This window comes from Podarcis erhardii (genome assembly GCF_964252035.2).
Source record: "Podarcis erhardii genome assembly, chromosome: 5".
In the NCBI taxonomy this organism is placed as follows: domain Eukaryota; kingdom Metazoa; phylum Chordata; class Lepidosauria; order Squamata; family Lacertidae; genus Podarcis; species Podarcis erhardii.
In genome coordinates this window covers 64,631,032-64,654,911 of record NC_138509.1, presented here as the reverse complement: position 1 = coordinate 64,654,911, position 23,880 = coordinate 64,631,032, and the positions used below count along the sequence as shown (strand labels likewise).

General features: G+C 39.4%; 1 protein-coding gene and 1 long non-coding RNA gene across 7 annotated transcripts in view; both read left to right on the top strand.

The window, feature by feature from the left end:
• LOC309343270 overlaps nt 1–23,880 on the top strand; it is a 139,776-nt gene that overhangs the window by 57,517 nt on the left and 58,379 nt on the right. The gene's annotated exons all lie outside the window — the stretch shown is intronic.
• CEP63 (centrosomal protein 63) overlaps nt 1–23,880 on the top strand; it is a 29,764-nt gene that overhangs the window by 3,286 nt on the left and 2,598 nt on the right. For 2 of the 6 annotated variants that reach the window (XM_081864492.1, XM_081864491.1), the window contains 11 exons: nt 2,091–2,268; nt 3,945–4,040; nt 9,564–9,689; nt 13,198–13,311; nt 15,483–15,716; nt 15,973–16,118; nt 18,005–18,124; nt 18,569–18,683; nt 19,540–19,737; nt 21,302–21,367; nt 23,431–23,636. In XM_081864492.1, the coding sequence (XP_081720618.1) occupies nt 2,091–2,268; nt 3,945–4,040; nt 9,564–9,689; nt 13,198–13,311; nt 15,483–15,716; nt 15,973–16,118; nt 18,005–18,124; nt 18,569–18,683; nt 19,540–19,737; nt 21,302–21,367; nt 23,431–23,636 (1,599 nt within the window). The remainder of the gene's footprint in view (nt 1–2,090; nt 2,269–3,944; nt 4,041–9,563; nt 9,690–13,197; nt 13,312–15,482; nt 15,717–15,972; nt 16,119–18,004; nt 18,125–18,568; nt 18,684–19,539; nt 19,738–21,301; nt 21,368–23,430; nt 23,637–23,880) is intronic. The other 4 variants (XM_081864493.1, XM_081864495.1, XM_081864496.1 and 1 more) reach the window with 4 other exon arrangements.

Genomic DNA, 23,880 nt, shown 5'->3' with positions numbered 1-23,880 from the left:
GGGTATTACCATTTTGACAGAAAAATAGCAGCTACAGCTTCCAGAATGTGCTTATGAAGCTGCTCTTCCTGAAATCCTCTAGAACGGGGGCCCAACCAGTCAACCGCGATCGACAGTTCGACCCCTGGGTGATCGTGGTTGATCTCAGGATCCTTACCGCTCGCGTTGTTTAGAATCATGTCTCTGCCTCCCTTGGTCTTTCGCTGTGTCATGTTTAGTAACTACTTTGGTCTGCCCCCCCCCCCCGGTAGATCACTGCCAGTTTTTCCCCCTGGGAGTAGATTGCATCTCCTGGGAGTTGGACATCCCTGCTCTAGAACATGTTTTCCTCTTTGATCTTGTTGTTTTCATTAAAGGGACAGTGTATCTGAGTTTCTTCAGCTTTCTTACACAGAACCTGACACCCTAAGAATCTTGGCTTTTTATTATTGAACAAGCATATTTTCCTTATGTGTCATTTATGTCTTTGGAAGGGTCAGAAACTGCAAAGATGTAACCCATGTTTCGAGGAGATCAGGCTGTTGTCCAGCAATCCCTCACAAAGCATCGGTCCTATTTTTACCTTGCTTAATTATCATTCCCATTTACCCACAGCCACCTCAGTTGTCACTAAAATAACCCAAGTCTTTGATAGCCCAATTCTTAAAAACATATGAAATTGTGCAAATGGATGTGCAGATCTCCATCATTTGCATTACATAACAAATGCATTTAATATTTTTACTGTAGAGTAGTTTACAGACCTTTAACATAAACCTTGACATTAATTAGCATATACTGGGAAATCTACTCGTAGTTAGGATGCAGTCTGTAAAATGAAAGATGTAAACATAGACATATTTGGGGAAAAAAAGCAGACCTACAGTGAAACATGATTTAAAATACAGTGGTGCCTCACAAGACGAAATTAATCTGTTCCGTGAGTCTCTTCGTCTAGTGGTTTTTTCGTCTTGTGAAGCAAGCCCATTGACAGCTTAGTGGATTAGCGCTATTAGCGGTTTAGCGGCTTTTAGCGGCTTATCAGCTTAGCGGATCAGCTGATAAGCGGCTTAGCTGCTTAGAAAAAAGGGGGGGGGGAACCCCGCAGGAACTCGCAAGACATTTTCGTCTTGCGAAGCAAGTCCATAGGGAAATTCGTTTTGCGACGCGCCTCCAAAACGGAAAACCCTTTCGTCTAGCGGGTTTTTCGTCTTGCGAGGCGTTTGTCTTGCGGGGCACCACTGTACTCAGCACTTTCATAATGTATCAACAGTGTGAAAAACAGTTGCCAAGTTCTAAATGTTGGTGCTGCTCCTTTTTTAAAAAATTGATATTTTGGGGTTTGGGGGATGGCTAGGAGGGGCTTGCATATTTGTGTGTGTGTGTCCAATACTATAGCACTGTGGAGCTTCCTTTCTTGGCCAAGCTGTTATTGGCCTCATTAAGGAAAAAGCAACTTCTTACACCCTAAGGTAAAACCCCCAATTCTGAGCACCACTGTGGCTTATTCTCTGGTCTCCTGGCACAACAAAGTGAAGTTTTAAAACTACAAAGTTAGTGCCTCTATAGAAAAGCTGCCAAGTTGCAAAAATATTTGGACATTCTTGGGAAAATGAGGCATTTCAAACTCCAATTAACATTTCCTTGTTGTTGTGCTTAGGATTTGGGGTGGACCATAAGGTTACGTCGTCTAAGCATGATAAATTCAAATTAGCTGAAGCCCTTCCGGTCATTTTCATTTTTAAAAAATAATATAACCCCCGGTGTTATGCAGGCTACCCAGCTTTTATCCCTGTGAGTGTATTGTGGGCAATCATTGTATTCTCAAGTTACATAGCATTGCCCCATTACATGCTCTCTGTTAGTGCTTTTGGCTGGAGAAACCCATCCCTTAGCATAGCAATAAAAGGATCCAGAAGAGATGTCTTTGGAAGTATTACCATTGCCTTGATTTTTATGGTGTGTATGAGGGAGTGAGAGAAGCAAGGAGAGCTTTGCTTACCTGGTATCTCTTTCGGTATTTGCTCCATGATTAAAGCAACTGTGCATGGTTTACCATGGAAAAACAGCGTACAAATAAGGGATGGGGATAATTTATTTATTTTTAATAGAAGTTTCCAGACTTCATGTGAAGCAGAACTACAGGAGCTGATGAAGCAGATAGACATAATGGTGGCTCATAAGAAAGCTGAATGGGAAACTCAAACCCGGGCACTAGAATCCTGCTTGGATGTGCGAGAGCAGGAACTGTCCTCTCTCAGGAATGCATTGGATGAGAAATGTAAAGAGGTACTTTTATAGCTTTGGTGCTATGTGTACTTGTCTATGGTTTCCTTTCTGAAATTTCACTGTAGGGTGTTGCACTGCATAAAGTTGTACCCCCTCTCATCTTTCCTTTATCCATTTATCAGTTTATGAATGTTGAATCAAAAATCCTGAAAGACTAGCATTACAACTTCAGCATAAAAAAGGAGTAAAATATTCCAATTCTAAAAAAATCTGGAGTAAATAAAATGTATTCACCTGCCTCCAAAGGTGATGTTGAGCTTGGCATCAGTAGAGCCTCATTGAGGGAGAGAATTCCATAATGGCATCCTCAGCCCAGGAAAGGCTATATCCATGGCCACTACCTATTTCACTTGTGGGCTGGGGCAGGCGTAGGGAGACCTCACAGCAAGATCTTTGAGCTCAATGCTGAGGCACATTCATGTTGAAGAAGATAATCCTTCAGGCACTCTGGTCCCAAGGTGTTTTGGGCTTTAAAAACTTTATATTGTGCTCAGAAACAGACTGATAGCCAGTGTTTTTCCAGAACTAATGATTAGCCTCAGTCAATATCTTTTCCACATAATTTTGTATGAACTAACGTTTATTCAGCCTTCAACGACAATCTTAAGTACAACTCATTACACAAGTCTAAAAGAGGCTACCAGAGTGTGAATAACTATAGCCACATTATATGCACATGAAGCCCCGTATAGCACAGTGTAATAACACAATTGTGAGGCAGAGCAATATTTTACTGCATCACTTTCTTGAATGAAACTACTGAAGAACAGTAACCCAAATTCCCATTTGGGACAACTGAACCTGAAGGATACCACGCTTGATGTATCTAAAGCTGCTGAATATTCCAGGAGAGTTGGAAGGTTTGCCTTGTCCTTCTCCCAGGATAGGACCCAAGCCTTCTTATTTTGTTTAACATAATATATTATATTCCAGATATTGGTTTAAATTTTACTTTCCTTTTTAGAATGTCACACGGCATCTTGGGTTTATTCTGCAGTCGTTTCATTGTTACTGTGTATAGCTGGCACGGACAGTGTGCATTCTTTTTCCAGTTCCTTATTGTGGCAGGCTATTAATCTCACTTCTGAATAGGCTAATTATAGGCTTATTAAAATGTAATGAAAGCCTCCCTTTGGGAGCACAAACAATTTCTAGGAGCAGCACAAGCTTGTTCTGACACTATTTCCAAACCTCACACTGTGTCTATCTTGGCTCAAGAGAGAAAGTATAACCTGTGTTCCATTTTCCAATCAATGTTAATGTGGGCAGATGTGCTACCTCTTCAGTTTTGTAGATTGTTGCTGCTTTGGGAGGGAAATGGAGTTGGTTTTTTCCTGCTTTGCAGGTGTTCTTGCTCCTCTCTCCACTTTGGGAATTTAGAATGTGCCGGGGCAAAAGAGACATTTGCTCTATCCCATTTCACTGATCAGCCAAATCAGTGGTCTTCTGTTTTCTTTGTTACACTTGGGTAGACTCAACCACTGATTTGTGGTGGAGAGATCATTGTAGTAAAGTTTGAGGAAAATAACGTGTAGAGAACCCTTCCTTAATTGTGCTGTACAGGATGATTTTCACAGTTTCTTCACTTTAGTGACTTTTTCCATTGTCCCATAAAAGTTGGAAAATAAAAGGAGAGGGTTTCTGCTGTTGGTCAAATGACATTTGTTGTCTTTCAGATTGAAAGGCTGTGTCAGCGACTAGAAGAGATGGAACAACTGAATCGTGATATGACTATGGAATACGAACAGCAGTTACAAAAAGTCCAGGAAGAGGTGAGCCTCAAGTCCAGCTTTTATTTTATATTTTAGGTTACTATATGATATTGCCATGTCTATAATCTTGTCATCATATATATATATATTATGATGCAGTTTACATGAAAGTGCAAAAACAAGAACCTGAATCATGCATATGTCAATTCTTCCTAAAACCTTTTAACATGCCCTTTTTAACTTGTGGAATTTGCAGTGATTGCTGTTTTGCCTATTTAATGGATGCAAACATTCAGCAGTTATGTTATTGCAATGGACATAAAAAGTGCAGTTTATTTTCTGCATAATCACTGTGGGTTTTAACATGGATGTAAACATAAAAAGATTTTGCTTCATGAAATGTTTGCAGTCTTTCCCTCTATGGCGTACTTTTATTTCCAGGAATTTAGAGAAAGTTTAATTTAAAGTAAGTACTTGATTGTTTTTAGTTCAACGAAGTCAAGCGGTATTAATAAGAGAACAGTTCACATACAGCTGAGTATGTCCACTCATTATTGGGAAAATGTTGATGGCGTACATCAAGAGTTGGGGAACCTGGTTTTGAAAACGGTATAGGTGCAATATATTCGGAACAAAAAGCAGTTAATTGTAAATAATGTGGTAACGGAAGAAATACCTATAGAAAAAGGTACACGACAGGGTTGCCCAATATCTCCTCTACTTTTTATATCAGTCCTGGAGGTTTTGTTAAATATGATTAGAAAGGACCAGTTGGTTAAAGGAGTTCAGGTCGGAGCCAGACATTATAAACTAAGAGCATTTGCAGATGACCTAGTTTTGACTTTACAACAGCCAGACATTAGTACCAAAAGAGTGTTGGAATTAATTGAAATATTTGGTCAAGTAGCAGGATTTAAATTGAATAAACAGAAAACAAAGGTTTTGGAGAAAAATTTAACAATGGAAGAAAGAGAGAGGTTTCAGAGTGAAACAGGTTTGGAAATAACGAAAAAAGTGAAATACCTGGGGGTAAATTTAACATCTAAGAATCTGAATTTATTTAAAGACAATTATGAAAAATGTTGGTCAGAAGTAAAGAAAGATTTAGAAACATGGTCAAGGTTGAAATTGTCCTTGTTAGGTCGAATTGCTACTATTAAGATGAATGTATTGCCTAGAATGCTTTTTTTGTTTCAGAACTTACAAATTCTGGACAAGATGGATTGTTTCAAGAGGTGGCAGAAAGATATATCAAAATTTGTCTGGCAGGGCAAAAAGCCCAGAATTAAGTTTAAGATTTTAACTGATGCAAAGGATAGAGGGGGATTTGCCCTGCCGGACTTAAGATTATACTACGAAGCAGCAGCTTTCTGCTGGCTGAAAGACTGGCTACTTCTTGAGAACACAGACATCTTAGATCTGGAAGGATATGATAATTGTTTTGGTTGGCATGCATACTTATGGTATAACAAGGCAATGGTGTACAAAGGTTTTAAAAATCATACTGTTAGAAAAGCATTATATAATGTTTGGAGCAGATACAAAGATCTACTGGAAACTAAAACTCCCAGGTGGTTGTCACCAATGGAAGCCAAGGGGGTGAAAAAACTTAATATGGATTCTAAATGGCCAAAATATTGTGAAATCTTAGAATATGAAGGTGAAAGGGTAAAGCTTCAGAGTTACGAAAAACTAAAGTCCAAAGTTCGAGATTGGCTGCATTACTATCAGATAAATGAGACATTTAAAGAGGACAGGAAAATAGGATTTCAGAAGGAGAGGTCAAAGTTAGAAACGGAACTGTTAGAACCCAATACTAAGAATCTGTCAAGAATGTATAATTTGCTGCTTAAATGGAATACACAGGAGGAAACGGTGAAATCAGCTATGATTAAATGGGCACAGGATATCGGTCATGACATTATGTTTGCTGACTGGGAACAGTTGTGGACCACTGGTGTTAAGTTTACGGCATGTAATGCCTTAAAAGAAAATATAATGAAAATGATCTACAGGTGGTACATGACCCCAGTCAAGCTTGCAAAAATTTACCATTTGCCCAATAATAAATGTTGGAAATGTAATGAGAATGAAGGTACCTTTTATCACCTATGGTGGACCTGCCCGAGGGTGAAAGCATTCTGGGAAATGATCTATAATGAAATTAAGAAAGCCCTTAAATGGACATTTACTAAGAAACCAGAGGCTTTTCTCCTGGGCATGGTTGGCCAATTGGTGCCAAAGAAGGATAGGACTTTCTTTATGTATGCTACTACTGCAGCAAGAATTCTTCTGGCAAAGTATTGGAAGATGCAAGAACTACCTACTCTTGAAGAATGGCAGACAAAGGTGACTGACTTCATGGGACTGGCAGAGATAACCGGCAGAATTCGTGACCAGGGGAAAGAGGCAGTGGAAGAAGACTGGAAGAAATTTAAAATATATCTTAAAAACTGTTGTAAAATTGAGGAGTGTTAAGATGTCAAGGGGTAAGAAGCAGAGAACTACAGCTGTAATTAATAAATTTATGGGAATTTAATGAAGGGAACTAAATGGATAAATTGACTAAAGGGTTGCTAAAAAAATTTTAAAATAAGGATGCAGCGAAAGGGAGGTAAGGGGAAGTCGATTGAAAGAAGTTACAAGAAAATAAGATTATGAATTTATTTATGTTTGATTTGTTTATGTTTGTTTGTATTTTGTGATGTGTTTGTTTTTTAATTATGTGTTTTAAAAACTGAATAAAAATTATTATTAAAAAAAAAAAAGAGTTGGGGAACCTGGAGCTCTCTAGCTGTTGCTGGAGTCCAAATCCCATCATCCTTGCCCATTGGCAATGCTGATGGGAATTGGAATAACATCTGGAGGGTCACTGTTTCCTTATCCACAGCATATGTGTACCTTGATTTGTTCCTTGTTTTACTCCATTGGGAGATCTCAAATAGCTTTACTTCTGCTCAACTATCTATAGAACACTCGTTAAGCCCAGCATTTTCAAATATTCAGTTCATTTATATCATATAGACTTTTCACTTGTATATATATATAATCTCATACCCTTCCATTCCTTTTCATAATCTGTGTTAGCCCTTTGGTTAGCTGACCCTTAAGAAAAACTACCTTATTAAATATCTTTAAGAGCTGAGTTTAATAATCTGTGTTAATTAACTCCAAAGCCTAGGCTCATTTGGGCATCTTTTCTTGCTAATAGATAAAAACATTTTGCCTCCTAAGCTCCACTTCTTTTTGCTGGTGGTAGTACAGTGGGCGCTCGGGTTGTGAACGTGATCCATGTGGGAGGCAGTTTGCAACCCGCAGCGCTGAGTCTGCGCACATGCAGGTTGCGATTCGGCATTTCTGCACATGCGCAAAGCGTGATTTAGCGCATGTGTGAGCGCCGAAACTCAGAACTAACCCGTCCGGTACTTCCGGGTTTGGCACGGTGCGCAACTCAAAAACACGCAACCTGAAGCACCTGTAACCCCCGAGGTATGACTGTATATCATTCTAATGGCTGTTGAGCTGCCTTTGCAAAGTCAGTTGGTAGCTTCAATATGGTTGGGTGGGTTGGGGGCAGCTCAGCTCAGAGTATTAAGTTCAAATCTTGCTTTCCCTGTGCTAATGGTTCCTTCAAATCACAGTTGTGTGGGGTGGACTGCTTATATTACAGCAGCTTCTCTGTGTATTATTCTCATGGGGAATTTGTGCCTGTTTTCTTCCTGGGGCCATGTCCTATATGTTTCCTTGCTGTGTTCAGTGAAGTTTACTTCAAGTAAGTGTGTATATGGTTGCAGCCAAAATCTGATTAAAAAAAATATTCTGTAAGAAAATAAGGAACAAAGGGCTTGCTGTACTGCAGCTATTTCACTATAAGGAGTTGGGTGCTGTGACAGCTTTTCATGTTTGGCCTTCGCTTTTGTCCTCCTTTCTTCTTGCTTGTCAGCTGCTTGAAGTTAAATGCCATATGAGACTTGTAATGCATTAACCTTTTTCTCTGGAGAGTTGGTTCAAGTGCGGCCTACTGTAGGCCATAAATAAAATTAATTTTGTGCTGTTGCTTTAGCAATCTGAAGACATCTGTCTACATTTTTAGAAGTCTTTTCATTCCAGCATGAGTAATGGTGCTTGTTTAGGAGATTCCCCCATGGGGATAGTAAGGATTCTGCCAAGCAAGATTGAGGTGCAGTGGCAGATATTTGCAAAGGTTGGAAGCTGGACTGGCAGCAGTATGGGGGCAGTCAGGAAGGCTGAAGAGTGTTAGCAATTCAGTAAGTATAGCAGAAGGCAGTCTATGTGTATACTAGCACTAGAGTGTGTAGTGTCACAATTTTTACTCTTAAGTGGTGCCCCCTTTTAAGAGTAGTGGTACTGCTATCTGGAATATCTACATTTGAATTATAAAATTACTGTAATTTTAAGCACTTGGTCCACAACTAAAAATGCCCCTCTCAATACATGCAGCATTACTAAGAGACCAACTTGACTGACTCTTAGTGCAGATCCAACTCATCAAATCTGAGCATCCATACCTGCCGCCTGCCATGAACCACTGTTGGCATTATTGGCAGCACCAGCAGCAGATATGCTCTGTGCTTATAATAATAGTTACAAGTGTGCATGCACACGAAAGCTCATACCTAGAACTAACTCAGTTGGTCTTTAAGGTGCTACTGGAAGGAATTTTTTTATTTTCTTATAATAATAATTTATCATTTTGCTAATTATGCTGTTCTAAATGTGCACTTTGTATTTAACTTCCTTTAATAATGTTTTCTTTTAATGTTTAAGATAATGTTGTTAACCTTGCGGCGTTAAATGTACATTCTGTAGTTTACCTCCTTCGTAATGCTTTATTTTGAAATCTTTAAGACAATATTTTAGTTTCCTGTTACTTATGTTGCTTTGAGTTTATACATTATATTTGACTTTCTTCAGTAATGTATTATTCTGGATTGTTTGATTTGGTGTTTTAATGTCAGTTGTAAACTGCTTTGAGATTTTTTTCTAAAAAATATAAATAGGTATGGAAATGAAAATAGTAGTAGTAGTAGTAGTAGTTTAATCTTTACTGCAAACTGTCTGTTCTCTTTACAGCATTTCCAGAGTTGTTCTAGATTGCCTTAAATCAAGATTCCTATTTTGAAATGTATAATTTTTCTGAATAAGTATGCATGCCATGGATGCTATAACAGTTAAAACACTGATAGCTCATAATTCCCTGCCAGTTCCCTCCCCGCTTCTTTACACTTGCTTCATCATATTTTCTGATCTATCATAACTTCAGTCTACTTTCTGTTCTCTCTTTCCCCCCTCCTTTATTTTCTGCTTTGCGGTCTTTTATTATTTTGCAAGTTGTTGGTTTGGAGGAAGGTAGAATAGGGATTTATTGGGAATATTTACTTTCGTGGGTTGTATTATTTTTATCCTTCCTCCATTTGTTGTAGTAATGAAGTGTTCAAATAAAAAATAGAAAATCCATAATAAAAATGTATCCTACAAAGTTGCAATATTGCTTCAGAAAGCCTGTGTTCCTCTACTTCAGCAGTAATCACAGTGCTGTGAATTGCCTTCCTTTTCATACAGCTAGCTAGGCTGAAGAGAAGCTATGAGAAACTGCTGAAGAAACAACTGAAAGAAGCAAGGAAATTACCCTCCAGGAGCCAAGAGGAGGACCAATCTGAAGTAAGCATCCTGACTAAGAAGTTAGAGGTAAGTGGATAAAATGCAGTCCTGGTTTCATAAATTCAGAGCTATGGAACTCAGTGGGGCTTACTTCTGGGTAGATATGAATTGGCCTTTAGTTTCTTTTCTCTAGTGCTTTCTGAGCAAATATGTTTTCAGCTGTTTTTTATATACATTTGCATGGTCTCTTTGGAATCTGATATACAAGCACTGGTGAGTACAATATTCATCAGATTTCTGAGAATGTGTGGAAGAATAAGTGCTTTATTTTTGTTCAGTATGCTTTCCCCATCTGTGGTTAAAGAGCACAACTGTACATTATATAGAAGCAAGAAACCAGCCTGAACCATGACAGGCTTGATAAAAATCAGTGGTTTCCTTTGAACATACAGTGGTGCCCCGCAAGACGAACGCCTCGCAAGATGGAAAACCCGCTAGACGAAAGGGTTTCCGTTTTGGAGGCGCTTCGCAAAACGAATTTCCCTATGGGGTTGCTTCGCAAGACTAAAATGTCTTGCGAGTTCCCGCGGTTTTTTTTCGCTTTTTTTGCCCTTTTCCTAAGCCGCTAAACGCTTATCAGCTGATCCGCTGATAAGCCGCTTAACAGCTGATCGCTAAAAGCTGCTAGACCGCTAATAGCGCTAATCCGCTAAGCTGTCAATGGGCTTGCTTCGCAAGACGAAAAAACCGCTAGACGAAGAGAATCGCGGAACGGATTCTTTTCGTCTTGCGAGGCACCACTATTATTTTTAAACTGATAATTTAAACATTGAATTTGGATTTATTTTAAAGTAAAAATCTGATTTAAAACAAAGCTGAAGACCCCTGGACTCAAGGAATTTGTTCCATGATTCTTTGGATTCTAGCTTTAGACTTGAAGCAAGCTATTTGCTTAGCGTCTTTGTATATATACAGGGAGCTTCAAAAGTATGTGGATTAATTTTTCAATTATTCTCTTGCCCCTATAGAAATTTTAAAAAATGCATCTGGACTGCATAACCAAATGCATTTGATTATACACAGGAATATTTAAGGTATTAAATTAGATAATTAATTATTTAAGGAAGTGGGTCCCAATTAGCTAAGTACTGCAGACCTGTTTTTCAAAAGCCAAGTCATGGGCCCCCTACTTTTGAAAATTTCGATATCTCTATGGTAGTTTTTGTTATGTGAATGGTCCAATGGACCCCCTGGGTGGGTCTGTGAACCCCCAATTGCGAACCACTGATTTAAGGTATATTTAATTGTTTGAAAAGAAATATGGCCTAATTGTTCAATCAGTTAGTCACACTTTGGGTAGTGTATGTTGTGCCCCCTGATTAACTATGCAGACCAGGACAGTGTGGAGCATCTTGGCTGGTCTCAGGCACTCTAACCTCCCTTTCTTGATTTGGACCTGAAAGGCCACGGAAAAGTGTGAGTGCATGGAGGGCAAGGTGTAAGGAAGTACAATTTGTAACATTGCACAGCATCATTGCTGATCACATGGCAATACATGGGGCAATGTCTGGTGTTAAGGCGGCTTCAGATTTCTCAGTTTTGTGGATCTTGAGCCAACATGAGAGAGTCTTAATACTGACCTTAAGCCAGCAGGTTCTTTGATCAATGAATATGTAATAAGTTGCAAAAATATTTAGAAACATTGTTTTATTTGCTAGCTTATTACTGTAATATTTAGCAGAGGTGTGTTTGTGTGAGTATATGAGAGAAACAGGCATCTTATGTTGCATTTTATCCTTTGTCTTGGAACTGAACTTTGCATATTTCCAGTATGTACAGGAATCAATATAGTTCTATTGTTGGGGGTCCAAGAAACTTTGCAGGGGGTCTTTGTAATTTGCATTCATGACACATACTGGTACATAATGCTTGTGCATTCAATCTCTGTGTGTCTACCTCCCCATTTCTCTGTATGCACGTGCTTTTTTCAGATAGCCACATTCCAGAACTAAACCCAGGCCACTGTGAGTTGAGCAGTGATAGAGTCAGAATGCTTCCTATGTCTCTCACTAGATATAGCCTTGAAAACATAAATGCTGCTTAGGGAGTTACCGGTAATTATTTTAATTAAAAAATATTAAATTGGCACAGTTACAGATGTATACCATTGCCTTTATACATATGAAATCTCTGGTGTTCTGTATGAAAAGAGTGTGTGAGGATGAACCCTGAGGGCAATTAGGTAATCTCTGGTAATGGACAAGGAAAGTGCTTTTCCTGTTGTGGTTTTGAATGTGCAGGAATTAAATATACTTATGAAATCACAGTAAAATTGAGATTTCATCTGAGCTTGTACCATGGGATTTATTGCTTAATGAGAGAATTGCAATTTCTTGCAGAGTAAGTTTGTCCATCCCTACTAATTATGTCAAAAGCAGTATTTAATGTACTCATGCTACACAGCCACATCCCACAGAGTGCTTACACAAGAACAAATAAATCATTCAGGGGATGTGTAGCATTTTTCCAGATAAAATATATTTTACCTGGAACATTTGGAAAATGTTATATATTTGCAGTAGTGTAATAACTTGGAGGACTGTTTGTGACACAGGATATGATAGAATCAGTATTTTTTTTTAATGCTCATTATTTAGAAACCCCTTGAGAGATAATGATGTGTTCTGATAAACTTAGTTGAATGTGTAATGACAGATCATTCAAAGACATGGGGATGCCTTCTTCCTACTGTTGGCTGGAAGCATTTTGTAGGGTCTTGCTGTCACGATAAATTCAGTATTGTTTTTGAGATGCTGTATCTTTTTTCCTGGACCTATCATTATTGCCACAGTATACTCCATGCTTACAACCTGTATGGTCTCTGTGGCAGACACTTTGAAAAACAAAACTCTTAAGAACTCTCAGATTTATAAAGGCATTTGTCCAACATCTATACAAGCAATAACTGGCATAAAAATATAATGGACTGGAAACCAAAATAAAACATCGTTCTTATGAATGGTTGTATTAGATTACAGTAAGACCTCAACATACACAGGGGTTACATTCTGGAGATCATGTCTAAAGCCAAAATTGTATATACAGTGGTACCTCTGGTTACGAACTTAATTCGTTCCGCAGGTCCGTTCTTAAGCTGAAACCGTTCTTATCCTGAGGCGCACTTTCGCTAATGGGGTGTCCCGCTGTGTGTGTGCCTCTGGTGCGCGATTTCAGTTTGCATCCTGGGGCAAAGTTCACAACCAGGAGCTGCTACTTCCAAATTAGCGGAGTTCGTAACCAGAAGCATTCGTAACCAGAGGTACCACTGCGCTCAAAACACATTGGGTTCAGTGGCAGTTGGGATTTGCCAAAGTCTCCCCGCCCCCACCAGTTGCCCACCCCCTTTTTATTTGTTTGTTTATTACCAAGTACATAAGCTGAATGTGTATAAGTTAAATGCATGTACATTGCAGGCTTACAGTACTTAATGAGGTTCTTGACTTGGATAAGGATAGGGGCAAGATAGAAGATACTGGATTTGGGATAGTGGGTATTTTTCAACCAGATCGATAGCGATTACCAATTGTCTTTACAGGAGTTCCGCCAGAAATCTCTAGATTGGGAGAAGCAGCGCTTGCACTACCAGCAGCACGTGGCATCACTGGAAGCACAGCGGAAGGCTTTTTCTGAGCAGTCTGATCTCATTCAGGTAGAGTTAACGGATGAGGAGTTTGCCTTGGAAAGGAGTTACTGGCAGACTTCAGAGCCTTAGCACAATTCAGGTTACCAGTGAAATGACAATGAAACTCCTGATGGAATAACCTTGTCCTGTTCAATATGTAGACAAAGCCAGGAAATAATCTGAAAACTGTACAGTGGCTGGAAGGCAATTGCCTATCTTTGCTGTCAAGTGCCAGCTGGAGAAAGGCCATAAAATGATTCTGGTTGGGTAATTGCACAGTGTGAAAGAATTAAAATACGATGTTGTTCAAAACTGCATAGATGCCAGACAACATGCCACCAGGTGTATGCAACCTGTTTAAATAATGATTTTTTAAAATGGTGTATTTCCTATGTGGCAGGGTAACCAAGGTATTGTTAATGCATAGCTGTGCTGTTTGTGTCTCTTGAAGCAAGCGTGCAGAGCCTCTGCTGTTTCTGAAAAATTAATCTGTTCATTGAGTTAGTGCCGCTATGGCTTAGTTTAACTGACCAGGTACCAGCTGTGAATAAACTTGGTCTGACACAAAACACTGGAGTTGCTGATAAGAAGCTCTTGCTGGGAGCTTTGCACTTAATGGACTCCACAGTTGCCACTGAGTGGAAGTTCTGCATGGCAGAAGTTGGCAGTGACAGGATTAAGGCTGACACTGATAGTGGCTTTGTGAAAGATGCTCACAGATGTGCTTGGACAAAGTGTAAGCCTTTTGAAGACAAATACCTTGCTGTAGCTGTGCTTGTGTTTTTGATGGCTTAGTCTATTGAAAGCAGATTTGTTTGGAGCCTTAGCTAGAAGGTCATATCAGTGACAGGGCAGCAGAAAAACAAAACAAAACCCAGGTAGTAGGATTTTGATTCTCAAAGCAGTCAAAGGGCAGTATTCGGTGAAATAGTTGCAGATGCACGCAAGGATTACCACCAGTGCAACAGGACTTCCCACTCTCTCTTGCCACCTGCGCCATTCCCACATCTGTTCTTGAGGGAACTTCTAGAACAGATCTAGGGGATGCAGGAGGGAGGAGAGAGGAGAACATTCCATTGGTATAGGGGAAATCCTTGCACTGACAGAACCCTAGTCTATATTTAATATAACCCAAATAATTCTTAACTGCAGGTATGCAGTAGTCCTGTTGACATTGATTTGGGAATAAGTTATATTAAAATCTATGTGACATACACTTGAGGTTGAATAGGATTGCCTCCTTGGATGCTGATGATGTGAGTTTTCCAGGGGGGAAAAATAAAAATCTATTCATAGGCCACCTTTATCTTCCAAGGAGCTCAATAACATGTTAATTGTACATGTTATATGAATATCAGAAAAGTTTTTCTGAAAGCCAAGAATAGTTGAGAACTGAAATACTTGATGAGAGAAAGTAATTAAAGTTCACTTAGAGTGGTTTATTACATTCATAGAGATTCAGGGCTTTACTTGGAAATTATTTTGATAAGAATGCTTGTAAATATTTTAAGAAGTGAAACTCAATTACATACACTTCCCTTACATTATTTAGATTTTAAAGTGGAAAAATGAAGGCACTGAAAAGCATTTTGTTAGTTTTAGCATGCTTGAAAAGCTGTGTGCATAAATATTTTTAAGGGATTGTTGCCTAAAAAATAATTACAACTTCCATCTTTTATTTCGCTAGCTTTATATCCATTCCAGTTGACCAATTTGATTTGTATTGTGAAACAATGCATTTCTAAAAGCAGAAAAATACAATACTGAAAACTTTCACACCCTACATAAGTTGGTTGGATACCTTCAGTTAAAAACAGTGCATGCCTAGGTTGCTTTAAAACTCTCAGTTAGAAAGCTTTCCTATGCACTGGGGAAGCCATCCTGCATAAAAGGTTTCATGTATGTATATGCCTTAACTTGTATATGTCTTACGGGACACATGCCTGCAGATTCCAAACATATGTTTGTCTGTATTCCCTTTATCAGTTATAGTGACCATCTAATAAGTGAAAAAGTGCTATATTTCTTGGGAAACTTTTGTTGCAGTTGGAGAAGTTGGACATGTACACCTCTTGCTGCTCTTTTCTTCCAGAAGTGGTGTCGTGATCACTGCTACAAGTGGACAAAAATAGAACCTAACCCATTTCATTTATGCCAGGAATGGGGAGCTTAACTGAACAGTGCTCTCTGTGTTACAGGCTCAACTGTCCAGCCGGAAGCAAATGTTTGAGTCTGTGGAGCTGGCGAGCCAATCTGAAATCCATCACTTAACTAGCAAGTTGGAAAGGGCCAATGACACTATCTGTGCCAATGAACTGGAAGTGGAAAGGCTGAATATGAAAGTGGATGATTTAACTTCTAGCAATCAGAAAATTTTGGAGGAACATCAAAGAGTACTAGATGAGCTGAAAGTTTCCCGGAACTCACTGGAGGTCTGTGAGTGAATTGCTTGGAAGCAGGTTAATATACAGCTTGTAATGGTAGTGGGCTGGCAAGTCACTAATTAAATAGGCTTCCTCCCAGCTTTATCCTGAGCCTAATTGAGAAGCAATGTCTGACAGGGAAGGGATTGTTCCAAGTTGTCCTCCTCTTTGGGTATATGCACAAGCACAATAGCTTGCTTATTCTAAAATCTTAATCCCATTTGTTGTATCTTTTCATCACTAATTTCCATCTTCTCCTCTGAAGGTTCTACATGAAGAAAAGATGGAACTTAGGGCCACTCTGCTCTCTCAGGAGGACTTCATTAACAACTTACAGATGCATAAAGAACAATTACAGAAGGAAGTGTCCAGACTAACTGAAACCTTGCAAAACAAAGAAGCTTTTGTAAGGTATGGTTCTTGGCATCAAAACATACCCAAATTATGCCCTTTGCCTGAAACCTAGATATTCCTAGATGTCTAGAAAAAGTCTGTAGCACATTTGTTTTTCCAACCCAACTGAAGATAGATAGTGATTAGTATTCAGCATTTGCTAAAAACGTTATTTTAAAAAAGGAAAAAGAGACAGGATTATATCAGTCCACAGCATGATTTAAGGTGGATTTTCTAAATGTTTCTTGGAGAGAGAAAGAAAAAATAGATTTTATATTTTTAACTGACTGTCAATTAACTGTTGCCAGTTTGAGAGGCTTTCAGTGAGGCGCCAAAACATCCAATGGAAGTTACTATAATCTACCTCTCCCTTTTGAGAACTGCTTCAGTAGGTTAACAAACACACTTGCTAAATTTAATTGTTTGTTTTTGTAATAGTAGAATAATGCCTCTGGTTATTTATTCTCTACACCACCAATCCTACTTCTCTGAATTAAAAATTGCCACTGTAGTAAATTCATGCATTTTGAATTACATTTTGTGAGGGTACACGTTGGCTCCTTTTAGGATTTTGTACTACTGTCCAGTGAAATATGTGAAATTTCAGCCAAACCAAATGCATTTATTGAATGTCTTATTATTTGTTCCTTTTATTTCAAGGATCCACAAATTTTGACGGGCCTTGATAAGCAAGGACACTTGTGTTTGACATAGACCCCATCTCACGTTGGAGATGGGGTCTTGTCTCTTGGCAACATACTGAACTTGAGGTAATTGCAGAACATTCAAAGCCTAGCACAAATGTGAGAATTAGCCTTCTCCCCTTCTCAGATAGTATGGAAGAAGGCAAAGGCTTATCCCTGTTGCGTATCCTACTCACTAGGATGGAGTCAGTCACCAGATATTTGTCAGATCATCTCTGGCAAGCAGATATATGGACCTTTGCTTTATTGTATGACTTTAAAGTGTTTCAATTTCCCCCCAAAAAACCTCTTGTTGGATGTTGGCTTTCATAGGTTGAGCACTTTTATTGGGCAGAAGTTGTAAGGTGGTTGATAATACTAGAATTGAGTCATACTTCCCATCATCTTTCCTTACCGATTAACACCTGGAACACCATTTTAAACTGTAAGATCCTTGTGACTGATAGTTACGACCTACTGAGAGTCCCTAAATTACTGCTCCAAGCTTTAAAAAGGCAGTAGTAACTAATTGACCTGCTTTTCTTGTAACACTAAGCCAAACCATTGCTGAAAACAAATGTGTGGTCTCCTGGAAAAGAGTGTGGCTGCTTCATTTGTTCTTGAGTCCTCATGCAAGGTGAACCATGATTTGGGTTAGTGTATTGTCCAACCCAGGTTCTTGGTTTGTCTCTTTCAGACAAACCACAAGCTTTAACCAAGGTTTGTTCTTGAATTACAGCTTGTGGTTTGTTTTGAGGAGACAAACCATGAACCTTGATTTGGATGACACACTAAGCCAAACCATGGCCTATATCACAGCAGTAGCAGTAGCAGTAGCAGTACCAGTACCAGTGGGGAAGCAAAGTTGCCACAATCTCCCTTCTAGTTTGGTTTGGCTTAGCATTACATGTGAGCTCTGCCTGGCCAGAGCTTAAGGTGAGTAACATGCAAGGGCTGAGCTGTTCCCTTTTTCATTTGCAACGCTGATGGCGAACATGATTATTTCTTCCACGATTATTTCATTGACTGTTAAGTGCTTTTAATGCAGAGTTGAGGTACTACTTTCTATTTTAATCATATATTTAGCACTTCAGAAACAAGCATTGCAATATTCATCTGTGTTGTGGGTCTGTTTGCACATCTACTAGAACTGGTGTGTCTGATTTAATTTGGATGTCAGAAGGCTACAATCTTCAGGAACTCACATGTCCTCCTGTACAGGTCACTGGAAGAGTGCCTGCAGAGCAGTGAAGGAACCAATGGAATCTATCGTAGCAGGACAGAGTTGGACAACATACACTTGCAGCTGGATCATCCTGAAATTATTCATCTTGAGGGCAGGTAGATGATCATTGCAGAAATTTCTCCACCTTTACAAATGAGTTTAAATTTAGAAGATAAGTTCTGCATCTTTACTGTAGCAGAGGGCTCTAATGGTGGCTTAGAAATGTCTAAAATTTTAGTAATTTATTTAGGGTTATATGAATAGGACAGCCTTACTTGGAGATGGCTGACTGTAATTTAAGACATTTTTATCACATACAAAGGTCTAAGAATCATATATGCTTGCTAGGTGACTAAAATTACAACTTCTCATCAACTGTTGAATTGTTGAGTGAGCAACAAGCTACCAAGGAAAAGTTTCTGTAACTTGGATGTTGCTCAGTGGGATTTGTGCATCATATAATTGCAAAATGGCTGCCACTCTCCTTTCTGTAGCGACGTGCTACAATAGTTTACAAAGTCTTTTGTGTTTTGCTGTGCTTGTACCATTTTGGAATATAGTCTGGGTTCTGGAAATTCAAACCATGCCCCGCCGAGTGAATTGCTAACTGAGAAATACCAGGAGCTGCAGCTGACAGAAGAGCACCTCTGCCAGGCCAAGGCTGAGATAAAAAAGGTGAGGGCCTTTTGTGCAAATAAAAGATGTACAGTGCTATATCATTTTAAAATAGGTTTGGGCACTGTAGGAATCGATGTTGTTACTGAAAGCCCCATTATACCTAGTAAGCACCCTTGTTTTTAATGGTTGCTTCTGAGTTTTGTCTATGTATTAGATGTCATCTGTGTATTAAGTTAAGAATTTTCTCTGGTGTGGCTTGATGTTCATTTTAGGGATTTTTTAGTCCATAGATTGGAACAAACTATGCAACAATCAACTTCTTCAGTTTCTGTGTCTTAAGTCCTTCCCACAATTTTGTTTAATAGCTCAGCCTGGTCCAATGGCTAGGTCAGTGAGTATTCATATAGAATGGAAAGCAATTTTTTTTAGTGTTCAGTTGTGTTCAGCATTAGTTTTTGAAATGGTGCTTACAATTTTACTATTGGCACCTATCACCTTTTTTATGACAAAAAGTGGGTCCTTTACTCTTCTGACCTCTGCATTTTGGTAATATTTTTTTTAAAAAATTGTCTTATTTGCACTTTTGTGTGCAGTAGAAGCTCAGGAACAGTCAGGGGGCATTGTTATAATGTGAATAATTCAGTTTGCCAGTCCACTTGTGGGTTATTTGCTAGTTTATCATTAATCCCCCGATTCAATGAAATACACTGCCCTAAGAATGCAGAAGATCATTGTATACAGGCAGAACTATTACACTGTGCATTAGTACTGAATGAATTATGAAACAGTGCTGCTTACTAGGATTAAGTAGTGAGCAACTGGAGAACGTTGTGCTTCCAGAGAGCTTTGTATGCTGAGATTTCTGATAATCAGTGAAATGTTAACTGCAAATTTCATATATGTTTCTGTCTAGCTGAAGGAGCAGCTATTGCACAAAGAACGTAGTCACAACAGTGAGTTAGAAGGAATGAAGCAGGAGGTTGCTCAGCTAACACGGGAGCTTCACCAGCGCGACATCACAATTGCCTCATCAAATAGTTGTACTTTAAACTTGGAGCAGCAACTAAAAATGGAGATTGAAAAAGCAGAACGGAAGGCAGTGGAGCACAGGGTAAATAGGCTGTTATCCCTCAAAATGTTTTGATGTATAGCAATTAGAGCAGGGGGTTGCCAACCTTTATGGAGCAGTGGGCACATCTTGCATTTTGAAAGAGTGCTGTGGGCACCAGTCACAACATGTCTGCCATGGGAGAGGTGGCATAGCACAAAATTTGTGCAGTCATGGTGAAGCTTTTTCTATAATTGTATTTCCATACTGGAAAAGGCTAAGCCTTTTCCGCACAGCTGTTAAAGGCACAAAAAGTCTGGTTTTCCCCAATGCCAACCCCAACCCTTAGCCTAAAGTGCCCCATTAAACACACATATACCATTGTACTATAAGTTGACTATGCAGTGAATTCTTAATGAGTCCCTGGTTTTTAGCTTCTCTGCAGGTAGGAGACGTGCCTAAGCCTCTTTCATAAAGTTTTCACATTTGCATTTGGCAGAGGAGTAGGGATTATTTAATATTAGAAAAAATAATAATTTCTAGGGCATACCTAATCCCAGATGAACTCACTGCAGGAAAGATGTAGCTTGGTGTGGCGTTCGTACAGAGCCCCCAGTCGTTTCACGGACTATTGACCTGTACACCACTACTTTATTCTTCTGCTGCCACCAATTTTGTGGAAAAAACCCAGGGTTCCCCGGTGAAGTATAGAGTCTCAGGTAGAGTTAACAATGATTATTAAAGTTTATTTCAAACAAGTTTTAAAATATATTTGAAAAGCTGCCATTCTGTTCCCTCACAGTCATGTCCTTGTCTCTAACTCACTCTATCTCCCCCCCCCCCCGAACCAACTGAACTAACTGTCAAAACCTGTGGGCTGAGCCTCAAAATCAGGTAGGCTCTGCCCCCAGGCTTTCTTATTGGTAAACCTATTAACCCTCTCTTTTCCCCAGTACAAACGTATCCCCAAAGAATGGGCAAACGCCACACTTGGTTACTAGGGAAAAATAAAAGGCAAACTATGGAAAGTCTGAGGTCTCAAAAATAACACAGAAGCAGAGAGGCCACTAAAGGAGAGGAGGAACATCTGCTCTTTGGGACCCCAGGGATATCTGTTGCCTGGTGTCCAAACAACTCATTTATGAACTACAGCTCTCATGTATTCATTGGCAAAAACCACTACCAGCTGGGAGTAGCCAGGCTGGTAATTTCACAGAAATTGCATAGAAAGCTGCCTGTACATTTTGATTTATAACTTTCTAGGATGGCTAGAAACATATTTTTAAAAAACGAAATTTCAGAGTCTTGGGGCCCTGCCTGTCGGTTACTGATGAAGAAGGCTTTTTGCAGGAATGATGGCACTCATGGGTGCCTGGTTGGTGAGCCCTGCATTAGAGGAAACCATATGTTGTAGGATGACACTTCTTTGGTTGCACGTATGTTCCAGACCCTTTAGCTGTATTGGCACCACATTTTCAGAGTTAGCTATGAGGGCTAGAAACTTGCTAAGATTAAGGTTGCAATTCTCAGATTTGCACAAGTTTATGGGCTATATGGTTCCTCCATGTGAAATATACTAACAGGGAAAAATGGTAACTTCTCCCCATCCCCCACCCTGTCACTTCAGGCTGTTTTGTCGCAGTTGGAATCTCTTAAGCAAGACAATCGCCAGCTCTCAGAAATTCTTCAGAAGGTAAGTGTCTGGTGTGATGGGATGTGCTGTTTGAAGTGTTGTGCACTTGTAGTCTCTCTAGAAAACACTTGGCTTTTGTGTGTGTTGCGCAGGCAAGTGCATCTTTCATATATTTATACAAAGCTTTGAAAGGTGATTTGATATTTTTATACTGAAGCTTGCAGGTTAAGTCACAGTGGGGTTTAAGTGAAATTGGTGAGATTTACTTCTGACTAAACATCCTAAGACAGGAGTGCCTGGCGTGCTCTGGTCCATGGGGTCACGAAGAGTCGGACACGACTAAACGACTAAACAACAACAACAAAACATCCTAAGCGTTAGGATAGAAAGATGGACAGATTGAACTATGTATATTTTATTTTCTGGGCCCACTAGGTGTCAGTGCAATGTTAGTGAAGGAGAGTATAAAATGAAACATTGCAATAAAAGTTGGCATTCAAAGCCTGCTCACACAATGTTTTGATTGAACCCCTACACATAGTTATAGTAATTTGAAGCCCATCCACATTGTCACAGAAAAATTGTGCTGCCTCTTCTCAGTAATAAGAACACTGTTGCAGATGATTTCCCCTGATGAATGTTGCTGAACTGGTGGAACTTGTTTTCTGCACATGGCTGCAGCAGACAGAATTGTCTCATATTGGTAATTAAAGTGGGCATATCGGAGGGTGGTGTCTTCTTGTGCCCCTCCCCACCCCACCCCATAATTTAAGCTCTCTAGAGAGAACAAGCATTTGAGAACAAAACATTGAAAATTGAATACTAGTGAAGATTTGTCTAGGGCATTTAATTTTAGTAGGTGTTAAGAAGAATACAATTTGGTTTGTGTTTATAATCAAGTGAGATAATTTGGTTGTTCAGACATTGCACGAACACACACACACACACACACACACACAGTCTCTTCTGTACCATGTGAGGCAACGTGTGAGCCTTGGGCTTCCTTCCATCTCTTTTCCCACTTCTGTCATTATGGGGAGAAGTGAACCAAATTGATCCTGTGTTAGTGTGAACATGGGATCTCCCTAGACTTTGGAAAATCTCCTTGTTCATGTGTTCATTTTTAGAACAGATAGGGTGAACAGGGCAGCAGATCATGAGTCCAATAGCCCTCCACATAGAGGGGTGGGAGTTATGTCCCTACAGCCTCCATGGGGGGGGGGGGGGTTCTGAGTTTGATTTTGTTCTTCAGTTTACAAATGTATTCATATTTTGAAATGAAATTAATCTAGATCACATGTTATAAAATGTGTTTCAATGTTTTGATGTGACGAGAAACAAATGGTACAGGTTTGATAATGTTCTGCGTCTCCACTTGAAAATACAGAAGGAAATTTCACTTGAAAATCTTGAAGGACATCTCAGCATTTGCAGATATGTTGCAGTTCTTGCAAGCTGATTAGAATAGGGAAGTGAAGGAGATGGGGTAGAGGCTGACTGAGTTAAATAATCTTACTAAGGGAAATTACTGAGCTAAAAACTTTATATTTTAAAAATGGATATGTTTGCTCAGTGTTGCTCAGCTGACGTCAGTTATGCTCTGATCTGTGTGTGCATGCGTGGTTGGATTTCTTGGTAATAGGATCTTGGACTCGTGACTCTAGAGGGGTCAGTCCCAGCTGGTTATTTAAGCTTTTCTCTACAGTTGGCAAATACACTAATCACACAGCGGTTTCAAATGAATGGAGTGTCAGGAGATTTTTTGTATATCCAGGTACAAGCAGGCAGTCCCATTGGCTTTGGTGTTAGTGGTGAGCTATGCAGCTGGAACACATTTAATGTGACTGACATTTAAGTGAGCACAAATTGGTCTTGAAGTTCACACCCAATTGAGATGAATGAGGGAAGCTTGTACCTACGTAGGTTTGATTAGTTCGGTCTTTCTAGATGTAGACTCATTCAGACAGCTGGTGATTGATTTACACTCTGAAGGGATTTTTTCCTAGTAGAAGACTTGGAAAATTTACTTCTTAAATTTGCAATACAAAATCAAACTTTCTAGGGAAAGCTGGGCTGGTGAACAAACACAGCAGCACTGACTAAAGCATTTCTGTCACCTTAAGGGAAAAAGTGCCCCCCTGGCAGAATTCCAGGAAAGTTATACCAAAGCCCTAAATAAGGTGGAGTTTGAAAACCAGCGATTATTGAAAGAACTAGCAGAAACTAAAGCCAGCCTGGAAACCTCATCCCGCAGGTCTCAGGGCAGATATGAGAATATCATGCAGCAGATGCGGCAGCAGATGACTGAGATAAAAAATGTGGAAAGCAGGTAAGAGCTGTGTGTTCAACAAGTTTTTCTCTTGTTCTGATGAATTGTTTACAATGGCTGAAATCCTAGTATAGCTTGACGACTATGGAGTTTTGCAGAAAATCATTCTGCTGTTACAGCTTGAGGTCTCTGTGCACTGCATGTGTTTTCCACCTGGAATTGAAAAAAGTTAGTCTGTTCCTAAGCGTTCTTGCATAATATTTGCAGCTGAGAAGAGCTGGTCTGTATTGAGTGAACTTTTTTA